This window comes from Passer domesticus, chromosome 7 (genome assembly GCF_036417665.1).
Source record: "Passer domesticus isolate bPasDom1 chromosome 7, bPasDom1.hap1, whole genome shotgun sequence".
NCBI lineage: Eukaryota > Metazoa > Chordata > Aves > Passeriformes > Passeridae > Passer > Passer domesticus.
Genome location: NC_087480.1, coordinates 32,335,367 through 32,353,297, shown reverse-complemented (window position 1 = coordinate 32,353,297; position 17,931 = coordinate 32,335,367). Strand labels below are relative to the sequence as shown.

The following is a 17,931-nucleotide window of genomic DNA, read 5'->3' as shown; positions in this document are numbered from 1 at the left end:
GATGCCCGGTTTTCCAGCTCTCTTTTGGCATAGCTATGGAGATTTTCTGCTTTCCCCGGAGCCCTTCCCCTTGGCGTTGCCTGGTCTCCCCTAAACTCAGCTGCGGAGTCGGGCGAGGCTTCCCGCCTGTACGGTAGGGATGCCCAGGCTGGTGGGATGGGTCAGGCTGGAGTGGGGTCACCCTGCTGCTTCACCCGGCATCCCTCCCTGGCCCTGCATCCCGCCAGGATCCAGCCGTGGTGTTGCTCGGGGACGCTGGCCCCCACAGCGGGCTCGGTGTGCCCCTCACCAGGCAGGGAGGAGCAGAGCGCTCGGGCTGTGCTCTGCGGCTCCAGCGCCGCTGGGATGGGGCACGGCCGGCTGGGGCTGCAGGGACCCTGGACCCCGGTGCTCCTCTGCTGCGAGCAGCCGCATGAACCGTGTGCCACTTGCGGTGCAGGCGGTCAGGGACACGCACCCGAAATAAACGCTTGCTATTTCTCTTTACGCATATAAACCGTCCTTGCTAGTGGATTTGGCATGGAGAGCTCTTGGCTTTTTGTCTTTTCTTTTCCGTTGGGACTTTTCATTCTCTCGCTCCACGTCGGCTGTGGCTTCCCGCGGGCTGGCGCTTGCCATCTCGCAGCAGGCTGGCAAAAGCCAAGCTACCGAGCAAGGCATGCTGGCCAGCAGGAAACTGGGAAGCCGCTGGCCAGGAGATTTGGAAAGGGGAAACAAAATGCTGCCCCGTTTTTTTCTTTTCTTGGGGAGTACGAGTGTCATGCTGTCAGAGGTACTCAAGCGAGGGTGACTCGGGAGAGCAGCCTGGTGTAAAACCGTTTTGAGCGGCAGGAAGGCAGGCGGCTGTCACACATTGTTGTCTTCGGAGAACATGGGCTGTCATGGGAAGAAAATCTGGTATCTAATTGTGTGCGATGCCCTCGGGGCAAAGGCTGGGGCTCGTAGGAAGGTGTCAAAGTGCTACTTTCCACCTTTTCTCGGGGCGGGAGGGTTCCTCTGCAGAGGCCATCACCTGCCCCTTGGCAGGCAGAGTGCTGCCGGGAGCAAAACAGTTGTTTATGGAGCAAACTTAAACCTGCCTTGCTACTGTTTCCTGGAAAAGGCTGTTCAAGCTCAACTTTGCAGCCTTTTGCTCCTTTGCTGTTTTACTGCCAGCACCTGCTCACCCCCCACCTGCGGGAGGCTGCAAAGCATCTCACCTTCTAAATCCTGTGTCCCTCTTCCATGCCAGCTCTGGGTGACCCGGCTTGGAGGCTGGGCAGTGGGACAGGGCGTCAGCAGCCCCTGGGTGTGCTCGTGGCTCATCTCTGCTCCACGCTGCTGCTCTGGCTGCATTAATGCAGTGCTGCATATTAGCCTTTGTTAGCTCCTCTTTCTCTTATTTGGTATCCGGTGGCACGCGCTAATGCCAAGCACAATCCGTACGAAACCCAGCTTCCGAATTCCTGGGTTTCTCCAGCAGCCCTTGATGCCAGATACAGAATGCAGATGGCTGAGGCAATTACTCTATCCTTTTATTAGATTGCTCAAGATTAATTAAATGCTTACATTCCTTTACTTCCTTTTATCCCCAAGAATCCCAAAGCGCTTACACCCGCACAGCTCTTCTTGCAGCCAGGCACCCAGCACGAGTCACAAAAATGGGGAACTCTGATTTAGAGCAGAACTTTGGGGGAAGATTAAACCAGAAAAATGCCCATCTGGGGTGTCGGGACTTGAGTGGCTGTCTCCTCAAATCCTCCTGGATTAGCTGATAGTGCAGGCAGCAGGGATCCCGGTGTTACAGCACTGGACCAGTGCTCTTTGCTCCAGCAGCCTGAGATTCCTGATGAGCTTGCTTGGGGCTCACTGCAGGGGGGTAGTGTGGCCCTGAGGCAGTGTGTGCTGATTTATTGCTTTAATTTTTAATTGTATTTTTACACTCGGACCTGCTGCTGTCTTTAAGTGGCACATGTGGTGGGTGTAGTGCATGTTTTGGTCCATCTTTAGCAGCAGGCATCAGTGCTGTTGTCCCCCGTGTCCCTGTCCTGAGGGAGTCTTGGCATCCCGGGTGACTGGGCGGCCACAGGCAGTGAGAATTTGAACCTTTGTCAAGCAGAGGGTGATGGACTTGATGTGAGGCGAGCGGTGCTGTCACTTGAGCTGTGATGCCAGCGGGAGGCTTGTGCCGCTTGTGCCTCTTGTCCCCACTGGAGCTGCTTGCAGCCCTATGTGCTGGCACAGGGTCGCCGAGTCAGAGCAAAGTGTCCCCTAAGGATTATGTAAATCCATTTTCTGGAGATAAGTCCAAGAGACGCAAAATCCCACTCCATCTTCTTAAGAACAGTAATGCATTTCACACTTTTGGATCTGTTTTCATTGGCCACTTCTCTTGGCACCAAACCCCGCTGTATCCCAGAGATGCCTTGGTCAGGCTGCAGGGAACCAGAGGAGCTGGCTCCAAGGGGAGGCAGGATGTTTGTTTTCTTCTATGTCTTGCAGTCTGAATTGTTGATTAAAATCAAAAGCCTGGTCTCTTGGGTTAGCTGGAACATTTGGATGAAAGAACTGGGAGCTGCAGCATAGTGCAGGGGAATGGACAGAAACTCCCACTTGTGCAGTGGTTTTCTGGTTAAATAAACGGGCATGTAGAGAGGAGACACCTCCTGTTCTCCTCCGCCTCCACGAGAAGGAGAGGGATGTGAGCTTACTCCTTATCTTCCCAAAGCCCTGGTGCTGCAGGACAAAACCCAAGGGCCACCTTGTGCAACACCAGCAATTCTGTGTATTCAGAAATTGTGACTCAGGCTACCCCAAGTCCTCCAGAGAGCAGCAGGCAGAGGGAATGGAGTGGGGCAGAGGAGCCTGGCACTGCCTTGTCTGTTGGAGTGCTGGGTGCTGCTGGGTTTGCCCAGGGAAGTTGTTACTGTCCCTCTCCTGGGAGCTGATGCTGGGCTGGGCTTTCCTCCTGCCTCAGAGGTCTTGCGGTCCAGAGCCAGGTCCCACCTACTGAATGCCCATTATTTGGAAACAGCTGTTACTCCTTCAGCCCCATTAATCCCTTCGCAGTGCCTTGATGTATATGGTTTCCAAAGAAGGGGCAGGTGGGTGTGAGGACCCTCTGCTGCTCCCCCGTGTGCAGGCACGGGGAGAATTGGGTGCCCAAACACATCTCAATCCTTGGTGGACCCAGTGCCTGTGGTCTGGGACTGCCATGTGCCTGGGCATCCCATGTGCTGAAACCTTCTGTTCCTGATACCAGACCTGCTCACAGGTAAAGGTGGGACTGGAGGTTTAGGAAGGTTGCTGTTCTTCTGTGAAGCAAGTGGAGTTCTTGTTTTTGGCTGGTGGGATGGTTTTTCTTCCCTTAAGTGGTCTTGGCAACCAGGCACTTTCTCTCATTTTTGTCAGTGCTTTTCTCTGCTTCCGTGTGTGGGAAACCGAAGTTGAACTGAGCATCTGCTGCTGTCTATGTTTGGAGATGGGACACGGAGGAGACTTGAGTCTGATCCGTTATGTCCCTTCCTCTGAACCTCTCCAGCCCACCTGCCTGCCACCTTCCAGGGGCTGCGGGCACTGGCAGGCATTGCCAGTTGCTCCAAAGCAAAATCCTTTATCAGGAAAACAATTATAGCCTCAGGTGAGCACTAAGCAGGGAGTACATGTGTGTTTCCACTCTTGTGTATATTTTTATGAACGTAGGGGCTGCAAATAACAGCATGGGAAGTGAACTGAATTGCAGGCAGCCCTGATCGAGGTGTTCAGCTCTCCTCCACTGCTTTAGGCTGCCTTCCCAGCAAGGGTCCCTTTCCTGGAGGGCTGGGAACCAGGAGACAGGTTGTGTGATGCTCTGCACCAGTCTGGCTGGCTGGGAGAGAGTTGGCAGCTCTGTCTGGGGGCTGTTTGTACTGGCAGCTCTGGTGTGCTCTGTCGGGGCTGCTCAGCCCAGAGCAAAGCTGCAGTGAGCCTGAGCCCGGGATTGCTCGCCCCAGGCTATAAATAACCTTCCCAATTCTACAAAGGTTCTCGTCTGAAACAGTGGCATATTTCTGCCATACTTGTTAAGTCGGTTCATGGGCTGCTTAGTGGAGCTCTTAGCAAAGAAAACTCCATCTGGCTGTGGCAGAGCCGTGTGTGCCCAGGCTGTGTGCCCGGGCTGTGGGCTCTGCAGATGCCCAGAGGTCCCGCGGGAGCAGCAGCGCGGGGGGGATGCTGCCAGCCCTGCTTTCTGCAGCGCTCTGGGCTTGCACAGCCCCGGTGTGGCTGGGTGCAGGTGCAGGAAGCTCAGGCCCAGTGTGGGGGGGATGGAAACACGGCGAGTGGACAGTCCTGCTTCACTGCCCTGGAAAACTTCATCCCTCAGCACCTGCTGGGTCTGGGCCCTGCTGGCCCCGCTGCACTCTCACCTGCAGCACAGGTGTCTCCCCTTTTCAGGTGAGCCCTGTTTTGGCTGGTGGGAGGGGAGAGTGCGTGTGTTGTGTCCTGGAGCCCCCAGAGCTCTGTTTTCCTGGCACTTGAGCCCTGGGGCAGCTCCTAAGGAGGGCAAGTGCTGCTGGGACCAGCAGACTCATAGGCACAAAACTGAGTGAAATCCACCTGAAACCACCCAAAACTGAATGAAAACAACCCAAAATGGAGTGAAACTGACCCAAAACCGAGTGAAATCCACCCTAAACTGACTGAAACCCACCCAAAATTGAGTGAGACCACCTAAAACTGACTGTCCCTGAGGGCTGTGCCTGCCTGCTGCGAGTCCCTGCTGTGTCCATGCCCAGTATCCAGCTGCATGGCTCTGACACATTGCCTCAGGCTACCTGGCTGCCGAGGCTGGATGTGTTGTCCTGGGGGTGCAGAGCCCTGCCCAGGGAGGAACAGGGCAAGGCTGAGGTGCCCAGCTTGGCAGAGCACCCATCTGCTGCACTCAGAATAGAAGCCAGGGCCTTTTTCCATTAAAGTTGGCTGGCATCGTGAATTTTCCATCCCTTTTGGCCTCTGAGCCTGCACCACCACAGTGTGAGTAAACTTCCCCCTTTGCACCCAGCAGGGCAGGGTGTTCCTGAGGTGCAGGGCAGAGCGTGCCAGCCTTGGCTCCCTTGGCTCCCTGGGCTGAGGCCACGCCTGGGCAGCAGGAGAGCAGGAGCAGTGGGACTGCCAAAGTCCTGGGAATGGGTTTCTGCCTGCTTTCCCTGACAGCAGCAGCCTGGGGAGAAGCCCTTATCACACAGACTGCAGACAGAGTGGGTGTTCCCCGGGTACTGGAGAAATGAGGTTTCAGACTGGTGCCCGAGCACTTTGTCCCTCACTTTGTGGCACAGCCACATGTGGCAAGGTCAATGTCCCAGTACCTGGTGCCTCTCTAGAGGACTCTCTAGAAATCTGGGGACCCTTGTGCCCTGCATCTGGTGCCTGGGGTAGCCCCTCCCTAACCCGGGGCAGGGCTCTGCTGGCCCTGCAGGCAGCCTGAGGCTGGTGCCAGCGTGCCCCCCACCCTGCTGCCTGCCTGCAGCTCCTGTAGAGAAGCAGTGGCTCCTCACCTGTGGTGGGGTCGCTGGCTCAGGGTGGCTCTGGAAGCTGGAAACTGGCAGGCAGCCAGTGCAGGCTCCCCTGTAAGCTGGGGATGATTCAGCCCTGACCTTTGCACGCCGTATTGGGCTGCTGGAGCAGCAGGAAGGCGGCATCTCCTCCCCAGGAAGGCTTTGGCTGCCCACCTCTGCCTAGCACCGATCTCATCAACACCCCTTCCAAGGTGTCCCCCGGCAGTGATGCGATTGGCCTTCAGTTTTCCAAAAATATCTGCCACCTGCTGTCACAGAAAAAGCAGCTTCTCAAGAAAATTCATTTCTGACAGAGCAGAAAACGAGCAGTATTCAACAGCCTCGAGGAAAAATGAGAAACTGAGTGACTTGTGCAAACAGTGCTTTGGCAAAGTGCTCCCCTTTGTTTTCTGTTTAAAAAACAAATTTATTTTTTTCCCTGGCATTTCCCAGAACTGGGCAGATCTTTTGTAAGCCGTGGGCAGAGGGTGCAGTGTGTAGGCTGTGTGCAGGGGCCCCTGCCCACGGAGAGCCTGTTTGCACGGGGAGGGGACAGCAAGCAGAGTCCCTGTGGCTGCTGAGGAGCCTGATGGGTGCTGCCACCTCCCTCGATGCGGGGAGGGACTGCCCTTCTGGGGCCCTGGAAGGATGGATGGATCTGTCATGGGCATGAGGAGCAGCAGGGCGTATGAAGGACCAAAAGCACCCTACAAAAGAGGTGCTTAGTGCTGGCATCACAGCCTTGGGCAGCGCTGCCCTTGGCAGCGTGAGGGCTGCCTTTGTGGGGCTGCCTGTGGCACCAGGGACCCCCAGGGCTGCCCATTCATCCAGTGGGTGGCCTTTCTTCCCCTAATTGGGCTGGGGAGGAGGGGGCTGCCCAGGACAGCCCGTGGGGATTTGTGACCCCCTGATCCCACTTGGCTCTTGGGTGTGGGTAGGAGACTCAGTTCTGTCCCTCCATCCCTTGGCAGGGTGGTGGGGCTGTGGATCTGGAGGTGATTATTTGGAAAAGCCACATCCTACTTATGTACACATGTTCTCCCCCTTGGTTCACGGGGGCTTGGGGAGGGCGAGTTCTTTCACGGGTTTATTTTCTTTGTCAGCTCTTTTGCACAGCTTTATTTTCTTCCCTTTTGTCTCGGGCACCTTCCTTTCTCCTTCCTGCCTCCCTTTGCCGTGGGGTCAGCTCGCCGGCATGGATGCTGGCCTGAGCCCCGGGAGCCAGGACAATGGTCCCTGCAGAGGCCAGGACCACCACTGCGTGCCTGGCACCTCGCTGGGGACAAAAATCTGTGCTTGGGAGTGCCCATGCTTGGGGGTCTCTGAGCTCCTGCCCTGGCAGAGAGGGAGCTCAGTCTCAGGGGGGAGGTGCGTGGGAAGTATTGCACTGGGGAAGCTCTGGCTGCTTTGCTGATCCTTGTCTTTGCCTCACCTGCTTGTTCCCACACCTATTCCCATAACTGAAATTGGTGCTGTGAGTAGGAGGGCTGGAGGAGAGTGGAGCAGGAGCAGCCCTCCTTGCCTGCAAATCACTGCTGAATATGGATGGCTTCTCAGACCATCGCCCAGCTCGCCTGGGAAGTTGTTTAGCTGAAGGACCAACCCCCAAATCCACATTTTGGGGGAATATTCACCACATTGTGAAGGGTTACTCTTCTGCAGTGCACTCGTCACATGTGATTTCTGCCCTGAAGGCAAAAATAATCTGGAGAGACTTTGTCCATCTGCTGAGTTGTGTGAAATGTGTAAAAAATACCTGCCTCCAGAGTGGAGGGAGAGTGGGGTGTTTTTAGAGCTGTGAGCGTGGTCATTGTGAGCAGTGAGCCCACACTGGGGTGGATGTGCCATGGGCTCTGGTGGGAGCACCCACGGGCTGTGGGATACAGCAGGATGCTCTGGACACCAGGCTGGGGAGCAAAGGTGAATCCTGCAGGCTTTGTGGCCCGTGCCACTCGGTTTGGGGGCATGTGGACATGGGCTGGAGCACAGAAAGGATGGCATCAAGACATCCCTACTGCTGATGCTGTTTCTCAGGAGGCCAATGCAAAGAGGTGGTGCCTGGCCCAGGGTGGTGCCTGGTTGTGCTTGCAGGGCACCCCAGCCCTGCCGGGCTTGCACACTCAGTTGTGGCCATGAGGTTGTGCTGAGCAGCCAGGGAGCTTGGCATGGCTGCAGTTCCTGTGGCCAAGGGAGCCAGCTCTCCTGCCCAGCTGGCACTGCCTGCCCTGTCCTTGGCCATGGCTGTGGTCTGCACCTGCCTGGGCAAGGAGAGCACAGGGGAAGGAAAGGGATTTCCAGGCAGTGACCTCATGCATCTGGGAATAGCTGGAGGAAGATGGGCTTCCTCTGGCTACAAAAGTCTGTGCCCTTCTCATATAGGATAAGAATCCTGCTGCCCCAGGTGGTCCCTGGTAGAAAAGTGATGTGGGAAGGCTTGGTGAGGAAATACAACAGGAATGTTTGCCTGGCAGGGCAGGATGGGGAAAGGCTTCTTCCTTAGGTCCTGCATGGTGACTGCAGGTTCAGGGCTCCAGCTGCCTCTCCCCTCCTCAGCTCCTGCTTTTTCCTGATGGTTTCCAGGCCTTACCCCAGAAAAGGGGATGTACTGCTGTCTGAGATGCCTCTCTCAGATGACCTGCCCCTTTGAAGGGGTGCAGACTCTGTGCAGGGGATGTGACAGGGCTCAGAGCTGTGTGCTCCCAGCAGGGCACTGAGGGGCTGGGTGGCCTGGGCTGTAATTCCCGGTTACATAAGGCTGCCCTGCACCGTGCAGCCTGCACGGCACGTGATGGACACGCCAGCTGTTTGGGGTTATTTTTATATCCTCTCTCTGCACATCTCCCCTCTGCACCAACTGCCCTGTGCTGGTCACTGGACACTGCCTCTGTGTCCCCCCAGGCGGGAGCTGCGTGCCTGGGGATGGCCTGGCTGAGCTGCTGGGTTGGGTGCAGGGTTTTAGCAAGGAGGGCTCTCAGAAACACAGGGCTCCCTGAGCTTCTGTGCCAGAGAGCAGCTCACACACAAAGCCCAGGCGTGGTCATGCGTCCCCTGCACTGTGCCATCCCTCCTTAGAGGTGACAATCACAGTGCAGGGGAGCTGGAAGTCTCACAGTGATGCTGGGAGAGAAATAATCCCTTTCAGCAGCCTCTGCCTGAGCACTTGTTCAGACATTTAGGCACCCATGTCGGTGCTGCTGCTGGGAGCCAGCCACCTGGGCTTTCCTGGTGTCAGCAGAGGTTGTGGCCATGTTCCCAGGAACACGTAGCCCTGCTGGGTTTGGTGCCCGTGCTGTGCTGCCGAGGGTTACGTCAGCCCTCGTGTCGAGATGAAGCGTGGGAGCACAGAGGGCCAGTAAATAGGCTCAAAATGCTTTTCTTCTAACAACACGTTTTTAGTGCTCAGCATTGACTCTTCATTCCTTGTCTGTTTTCTGATCCTTCTTCAGAATCTGCCCTCTTCCATTTTATTTTTAAAAAGGTTTTTGTTCTGCGTCTCTCCGTGCTGGGTCGCAGTGGCCCTGCCTTTGGTCCCCTTTGAATAGCAAAACGGCTCCTTTATTCTGGAGGCTTGGCCTGGAGGCTCAGCATTCCTGCAAAAACAGCCACGGTTTGGCAGGGCTGCAATTAAATAATGGAGGGCCTGTCACAGGACAGGTTGGTCCGGCTATTTTAGGGATATTCCAATATCCAGGTCTGTAATAGATGACTCACTGCAACCGAGGGGATATTTGCTTATACCTGTGTGCTTTGATCATGGCCTAGATGACTGAGTCCCGCTGGCCTGACGGCTGAAGTTATTTTATTGCTAGAAAAAGGGTTTTTGACTACTTGCAGTGATGTGGTGAGGGAACAGCTTCATGGCTGGAGGCGTGCAAGCATTCATGTGCAGCAGGCAAAATGCTGCTTGTTCCCCAGAAGTGACTCTGGGCTCCCTCTGTGGATACCAGTGAGGCCCTGGTGGCACCATGGGGTTTCCAGGGCTGTAGGAACTGGACTAATCTCCTTTCTTTCCTTGCAGTACATTGGGAGCCTGGATGTGCCACGGCCAAACAGCCGCGTGGAGATCGTGACGGCCATGCGGCGCATCAGGGTGAGTGTGGCTAGGCTGCTGCTTCCCCTTCCCATCCCGGGCCTGCCTTCTCCATCTGCACCTGCAGCTTTGTCTTGCATAAATCCTGTCCTCCAGTGTATTCATAACTCTGTTTTTCACCGTCCCTCTCTCCTCTGCCCTCTCCGTGTCACCTGGGCACGGCGCCTGCGGGCTGAGCGTGGCACAGAGTCCTGCTTGCAGCAGGGCTGTCCCTGTGGTACCCGGGCACCCGTGTGCCATGGCTGCAGCAGAACAGCAGCAGGGCTGTGTGTGTGGTACCCGGGCACCCATGTGCCATGGCTGCAGCAGAACAACAGCAGCAGGGCTGTGTGTGTGGTACCCGGGCACCCTGTGTGCCGTGGCTGCAGAACAGCAGCAGGGCTGTGTGTGTGGTACCCGGGCACCCCGTGTGCCATGGCTGCAGAACAGCAGCAGCAGGGCTGTGTGTGTGGTACCCGGGCACCCCGTGTGCCGTGGCTGCAGAACAGCAGCAGGGCTGTGTGTGTGGTACCCGGGCACCCCGTGTGCCATGGCTGCAGAACAGCAGCAGCAGGGCTGTGTGTGTGGTACCCGGGCACCCCGTGTGCCGTGGCTGCAGCAGAACAGCAGCAGGGCTGTGTGTGTGGTACCCGGGCACCCCGTGTGCCGTGGCTGCAGCAGAACAGCAGCAGCAGAGCTGTGTGTGTGCTCACGCTGCTGCATCCTGTGCTGCCAGGCAGGGATGGGTTAGAAGGTGGATGTAGGATGTGGCACCCGATGGTAACTAGTGTGCCCATGGTTGGGAGCATTTCCTCATTCGTCAGACCCAATAACCAAGTAACAACAAGCTACTTGTGCAAGACGTTCCTTAGGGTTTTACTGCTTGTGTAAGAGTTTCAGCAGCGTGAAAATTCTGGTGCTGCCTGGATATGGCAGCAGGTTAGTGCTAAATGGCAGTGAGCAAGGTGAAGGGAAGAGTAAGCTCTGGGGCTGGCCAGCAGTGAGCTTGTTTCAGGCTGAGTAGGTCAGGGGGTATGATCTGGTAATGAAGTCATCTTTGCAGCCAGGATATGGGCCACCCTTGCTGTGTAATGCTTGGCCCATAACCAAGAGAGGAGCTTTTCTTCTGCTCGCCAGCCTCTGGCCAGCACAAGTGCAAGGTGTTCAGAGGAGGCTGGGAGGGGAGCAAACCATGCACCCCATAACTCGCTGTCCCCAGGCTGGAAAAAGCAGGAGCTTGACTGTTCTTCAGCAGGGGACAGCCCTTGGGGCCGGGCTGGCCCTGGGTGTGGTGTCTGCAGGTGCAGGTGGTTTGGTCTGTCCTTGGGCCACAGCAAGGAGTGTGCCCTGTCCTCCAGAGATGGCTCTCTCCTGGGAATAACACCCTGAACTGGAAGGGCTTGGAGGCACTCGCAGGGACATTGGGTAAGGGATGAGCTGTCTTTCTGCTGGTCCAGTGGGATCCCATAAGCACCAAAGCTGCTCCTGTCGCTGAGCAGCTGCACCAGAGCTCCGCTCCTCTCAGCCCTCTTGCTATAATCTCATTTTCTCTTTCACCAGAGGAAAAGAGGAGGATCATATCCCGAGATAAGGAGTATCACGTTCAAAGGACAGACATTCGAGGTTCTTCTGTTTCAGACTTTCAGGGTGTAAATAGTTTGTGGGCTTTCCTCAACAGCTTTCCTACCTGTTCTCCTGTCCTCTCCATGGGGGTTAATGTTGTGATTGGGACATGAGATGGGAAGGCCTTTATGGCATTAAGCTTGTTCAATCTGTGTCCAGACAGTTTGGGACAGAACAACTATTATGTCACCAAGAGCTCTCATAAACAGCAGTTTCCTTCATTGCCTTTCAAAATAAGACTTTTGAACAAATGCACTTCCAGCCCCAAAATCACAGAACTCCACCTCACTGTGGAAGGACTGGCATAACTTTGAGGGTTTAAGTAAACCCTGGGGGAAAAATAAGAACACCAGAATGTCCGTGTTGATCAGTATAAATAAACTCAAGCACAGTCTAGAAAATTCATAGTTACATTCATAGCTCTGAGTGGCAGTGAAAGGACACAGAACAGGGTAAAATAATGGCTTCTCATGCTGACTGATGTGTTTGAAGCATGTGCTCAGGCTTTCTTCACCTAGTGTAAGACAGGAGAGATGCAAGTCATGAAAGGCCATGACTTTGCAGATCAGATCTGCCAGAGAAACTTTGAATGTCTGTTTATTTGTCAGGGGGTGCTGTTTGTGAGCAGGATGCCAGAATGGTTGGTTTGATGGCTGTCTGCATGCAAAGCCCTCCCCTGGTGTGCTGTGCTTTGCCCTGGCTGTGTGCCTGGCAGCAGGAGGGACCAAGCACTGGCAGGGCTGGGTGCTGGGGGCTCCTTTCAGCTTGGCTGAAGTAATGCATGTCCTCCTTACAGAGCACAGCCACCCTTCTGCTTTAAGGCATAAAGTAATCCCATAATACTGGCATGGGGGAACCAGAGGAAGAAAAACGTTTATTTGGGCACAGAAAGCAACAGTGGGAGACCATCAAGTGCAAGCAGCAGCTGCTTTTGTGTGCAGGGTGTGAAGCAGCTGCTGACCCTGAGGTTAGTGTGGTTTTTAATGCAGTCCCTGGTTTAGGGGCAAGGTGCTCTGCTCTGTCTCAGTTTGTTCCACGTTAGTCATTGCTGATGAAGGTGGGGGAGACCCTCACCATCCCCTCTGCTGCCTCCACTCCCCTTTCTCAGTGCTACCTTTGCCATTGCTGCTCTCTGGGCTTTGCCTCTATTTACTGAGTGATTTGAAAAATGACCTGCAAAGAAATGAGGATGCTGTCTGCCTGAGAGTGGAGATCCCAGTGGGGAGAGTGCCCTGGAAGTCCCTGGTGACTGCCTGTGCTGGGCTGGGAGCAGGGAGGGGCTGGGGCAGCAGCAGCATCATCCTCTGTAGCACTGTAGCCCTGCCTCTCTTCTGCTCCCCCCGCTCTGGTGAGTGCTGGCTTCCTGTTTAGATGGAGACCTGGCCCTTTGGGGGCACGGAGGACAGTGCATAGCTGACATTGCTGGGATGCCTGCCCCAGGCCCCATGCCTGCCCAGGCCCCGCTGCAGAGCCGAGCCATGGCTGTGGGCAGGACAGCTCCACCTGAGCAGGAGAAGGAGGTTGAGCCCAAAGCTGGTCCCTTTTGTGGGTCACGGGTCAGGGAACTTTAAACAAGGGGTTGGTGTTGCAGGCCATCCCCACAGATGCCATCCCCTTCTCCCCATTGCTGAAGGGCTGGTGGTGCCATGGCCATCCTCATGGTCCTGGCCAGAGGGAGTTTCTGTCCAGAAGCAGGAGAATGTGGAGAATTCCCGGGATTCTCACAGCCCGGGGTGAGGAGGGAAGGGAGGTGCTCAGCTGACTGTCTCTGCTTTTCCTTCCTGCATGGGCTGGGCTTGCTGGGAACACAGCCCTCTCTGCACTGCACCTTGATGTAAATCCCTGGCCCTGAAATGACTCGGTGGAATGGGACATGAGCCATGCTAAAGATGCACTTGGAGAGCAATTTTGTGAGCATCTGCTGCAGCTTTCCTCCAAACCCTACATGTCTCCTGCAGACCACTGATGGCTACATACACAATAATTACAGTAGACAGGGCTTGTTTCCTGGGCAAGCAGGGGGACTTCTCTTAGTACAGCTGGCTCCTGTCTCCTGCTCATCCCAAACAGGGTGACCCAGTCCATGTTGCTTCATGCCCTGAACTGCTGGAGTAGGCTGGCTTTCCAAATGCTCCTTGGCTCCTCTGGATGCAAGATACAAGGAACTGGTCTGTAAGTCCAGGAAGTCACCTGAGCATCCAAAAGCCCCAAACCAAGACTGGTGTGTCTTCCCAACCATAAGGATTATGAGCTGTTGCAGATTTCAGTTGAAAGTGCCTGAGCAGGTGGCAAGATATCTTTTTCTTTCCCCTCCCTTCCCAGTGAGCTCATGGGCCCTAAATGACAATGACAACTGTATATTTTTTGCGTTGTCATGATGTAAATTCATGCAAGTGATTTTGTTTCCATGCCCCTGGCATATCTCCAGGGCAGCCAGTGCTGCCTGGCTGGAGCTTGGTGCCATGGTTCTAGAGAATTTGGAATCAGCCCTTTTGGATTGCTGAGTGCAGCTTTGATGCAGGTTTTCTTTGGAGCCAGAAAGGATGAAAGCCTATATAGGCACTTCTTTAAAGCTGTGGAAGTCTTCTGCAAGGCTGTTTCTGGGAAGTGTCCAGCTGAGTTTTGCAGACTCAAAACAGAGATGCATTCCAAGCACTTGAAAACCTTGTTCCTCTACACCTCCTACTCTGCCAGGTACATCTGATTTTGTGGGACTTCTGCTGCTTTGCATAGCTGAGCTCAATTTTAGCAAATTGGCAGGATTGCTGAATTTCTACAAGCTTGTGTAAAGCAAGATTTCACATCCTCTGCAGGCCACAGGTGCAGTTGGACTGGTGTGAAAATTGATGTGTATGGCCAGTTAGTGGTGTAGAGCTCCTGGTGTAACTCTGAGCTCGTTTAATTAGAATATTTCTCAGCTATCCCTGCTCCTGCCGTGGTGAGTTTTTAAAAGTGTGAGGCCATTTAGAGTGACGCCTTCCTTTTTTTTCTTCTTTTCTCTTCCTGTGCATGGGTGTCTCTTCTGTAGAATGGAGCAGGATTTGGGAGCAAGCTGGCCCTGCATGTCTGGGGCAGCTCACCCCTGTCTGTCTGTGAGGACCAGCACAGTGGGAAGTGGGCTGGCCAGGAGATGCTCAGGTTTTGGCCACATGAAGAGCACAGCCTGCTTTGTGCCAAGTCATGGCACTTGGTGCAAGGTGAATTGTTGGCAAGCTAATGACTTGATGTGGTTATCCAAGATGAACAAGATTATGTTGTATTAGATCTGGGAGGAGCTGAAGGGATGTCTGTAATAATTCAGTTGCTCCTTTAGTTCTTTGACAGACACAATAAAGGGGTGAAGCCTTCTGGGCATGCTTGTATTTCTCCTGGCATCACCAGTGGTACTTAGTGTCATAATAAAATAATGGCTAGTCCGGTATTGCTACCAGCATGGCATGAAATGGGCCAGGATCTCATCCTGTGGATAGTATTTAATCAACAAACTGGTTAAATTAGTACCCAGATTGATTGGAGCAGCCTTTTGTCCAAGACTGCCCACGTTTCCAGGAGAGTTGGCCAAAGCATGGTGTCCCTGCTCTGTTGCCTGCCTTTGTGCCATGGCCAGGACAGGGCGAGTGCTTTGCAGTGGGGCTGTGGGCTCCAGAGGAGCAGTGAGTCCTGTGAGTTACCATGCACACACAGTAAAATGAGGAGTTCAGGGAGGTAAATGACTCTGGGCAGAAGACAGGCATCTGTCACACTTCTACCTCTTCCACCTGTCGAAGAGGTGGAAGTGTGAGCTATTAATGCTGGAAAGCAAGGGCTGAGCCCTGGGGGAAGGCAGTGAGGGATGGGGTTGGGGCACTGCTTGCTGGAGATGCTTTGGAGAGCGCTGAGAGGGGAGCAAGCCCTGCCTGTGCTGGCTCATGCAGGAATGACTGGGCTCAGCCAGACATGTGACCCCATGGGTGCAGAGGAGACGAGGATCAGGCATGCTCCTGGCCCCTGCTAGCTGGCTGACAAATGAGTCGTGATAAGCTCATTGCCCTTCAGCTTCCAGCAGTGCCCTGTCCGAGAGTTCTCTGCCAGACCTGGGACAGCAGCGTGTCCCTCGTGGCCAGGCTCCAAAATAGAGTGGGGTGGCCAGGCTGGGGCAGGAAAGAGCAGGGGGTTCCCAGCTGAATGGACAGCGCGGTTGTGGAGCCAGTGAGGATGAGGGAAACCGTAACCAGGTGGGGGAGCGTGGTTTGGGAAAGCTCCTGAGCCAAGAGGAGCAGCCATGTGTGGTCTGCCCGCACCTCCTGTGTCCCGGGGGAGCTCAGCTCTCCTGCCCTGGGCCAGTGTCCCGCAGGCAGGGCTCTGGCAGGACACGCCGGCTGGCGCTGGGCGTGCCAGCACAGGCAGCAGCATTCCTGGTGGGTGAAGCTGGCCTGGAGCCAGCCCAGTGCCTTGGAGAGGACTGGAAGCCAAGTAGGCACCAAGCCCAGGGCAGGACTGGAGCTGCTGGCAAAAAGCTGGGAGGCAGCAGTGCCTTCTGTCCTCTCCAGCTTGCCACACATCCTTGCCCTCCCTGTACCTGGGCTGGACTCTGCTCCTTCTCTGGGAGCCTGGGGTGTCTCCCTGTGACTCATCTCCCTCCCTGCCTGGGGGCTTTCCCCACTGAGTCACTTCTCTGCTTTGCCATGCCATGTCTGAGCCATCAGCACATGTCCTTAGGGAGCTCAGGGGAGAGGTGGGGAATGGTGTCTGCCAGGCTTCCTGAACCTGGTGGGAGGGCAGACCTTTGCTGTCCCTCCTTCCCAGCCAGGGAATGCTCTGCTGGCTCACACCCCTCTCTAAGGTCATGGCCAGCATGTAAAGCCATTACAGCAGTGTCCATCCTCTGTGTGTCTTTCTGCTTCCCCCTCTTCCTCCTGCTTCCCACTCGTTCTTCCCCAGAAATGGTCCTTCAAGCATCTTTGAAGGACTGCAGTGGTGGGTTGCACTAGCTGTGGGGCACAGCATGCTGGCCAGGTAACCCTGGCTTTCCTGGCTCTTTCCTGTGTTGCACAGATGGTTCTGGCAAGGCAGCAGGCTCAGCCCAGTGCCAGGGCTCAGCTGCACGAGAAGCAGGGGAATGTGGAATTGCAAACCCTGCTCCTGGAGCCCGGGCACACGAGGAGCCTGTGGGACTGCAGATGCCACTGGGGCTCTCCTGCGCTGGCTGTTCCTCTTGCCTAGAAAGAAAGGATTTGTTGCACACTCTGCCTCCCAGGCATGAGTGGATTCAGCCTGGCTGTCAAGGAGAGGAGGTCTGCAGCTTGTTCTGGGAGATTTGGGTCATGTTAGCACTGGTGATTGCTGTTTGTGAGGGTTGAAGAGTTCCTACAGAAGCCATCATCCTCTGATAGCCTTCTGCAAGGTGACAGAGCTGCCTTTGATGGCCTCAGCCTCAGGCTTGCATAAACCTCTGCTGAAGGTGTTGTTTCTGTGGGAAAGGGCTGTGTTCAGTGTCACCAGCTGTCACACACCCAACTCAGCACACAGCAGCCCCACCACTGTCACCAAGAGGGGACAGGCTCTTCTGCTGCTGGAAGATTGCTGGTGAAGATAGCCATCTGCACTTCCCTTTGCATTTTGGAGTCAATTTCTAACTGAGTCTAGAGTAAGCTCCTGGCTACCTGAGAGGTTGTTGATAAGAAAATACAGGTTTGAGAGAGTTGTGCTGAGCTTTGGCTGACTTCAGGTTCTGTGACTTGTTCTAGGCTCTCCCAGCAGTATCTGGGCAGTGCAGTGAAGAACTGGACCTTCTCCCTGAGTTTGTGTCTCCTCTCACCCTTGGCATTGTTTTTATTTGGAGGGTTTTTTCCCTTCTTACTTACTACAACATGGAATTTTCATGTGTTTTTTAACAAATCGGTGCTTTTATCAGTTTTCTGCCATCATGTCAACATTTTACTCTTGGGATGGAGTGGGACCGAATGCTCTGTGGTGCTGAGTGCTGATGCTGCAGGGGCTGAGCAGGAGAGATGCAGGCAGCCTTATTTTGGGCAGCCACATCTTCCAGCCAGGCTTGAATGTGTCCAGAGACAATACATCACTCCTGCTCCATGGTTAAAGGGAGAAATAACCTCCAAAAAGGAGACCAAAGAGTTACTAAAGCTCACAAGCAGGGGTTGAGCAATATTTGGTATCCATTTTATGGGTGAGAACATAAGGCACAGGGAGGCTGTGACTTGTCAGACTCCTGAGGGAGACATCCCTGTGCAGGGAACTGGGCTGAATTAAAGTCAAACCAAACTGAAGTCAGCTTTGAATGCTACTCTGGTGTATGATCCTTTCTGCTCTTGTGCTTCCCTGCTGGTCCTCAAAGGCCAAGGAGCCTTTAATTTAATCTGCTGTGGTATTGTCTGCTGCCTCACCTCAGAAGAGAGACAAAAGCCTGGGGCAACAGCCTTCCAAAAAAAATGCCACGTGCCCCAGTTTCTTTCCTGCTAAAATTAATTCTTGGTGGTTTTGGCTCCGTGCAGCAGGAAGGTGTTCCAGGGGATGCAGTGCTCCAGGGAGATGCAGAGTCAGAGCCTGCCCCACCTCCTGCAGCAAGGTGAGAGGGATTTGGGGTGTCACTGCAGCAAGGTGAGAGGGATTTGGGGTGTCACTGCAGCAAGGTGAGAGAGATTTGGGGTGTCATGGGTGTTCCTGCCCTGTGTGGGAGCAGAGGAAAGCATCACAGCTGGTTAAAATAAGAGGTTGCAAAATCTATTG

The 17,931-nt window shown here is 54.7% G+C and overlaps 1 protein-coding gene across 6 annotated transcripts in view; it reads left to right on the top strand.

The window, feature by feature from the left end:
- NOS1AP (nitric oxide synthase 1 adaptor protein) overlaps positions 1–17,931 on the top strand; it is a 42,790-nt gene that overhangs the window by 246 nt on the left and 24,613 nt on the right. For all 6 annotated transcript variants that reach the window (XM_064427447.1, XM_064427446.1, XM_064427448.1 and 3 more), the window contains exon 2: positions 9,532–9,603. In XM_064427447.1, the coding sequence (XP_064283517.1) occupies positions 9,532–9,603 (72 nt within the window). The remainder of the gene's footprint in view (positions 1–9,531; positions 9,604–17,931) is intronic.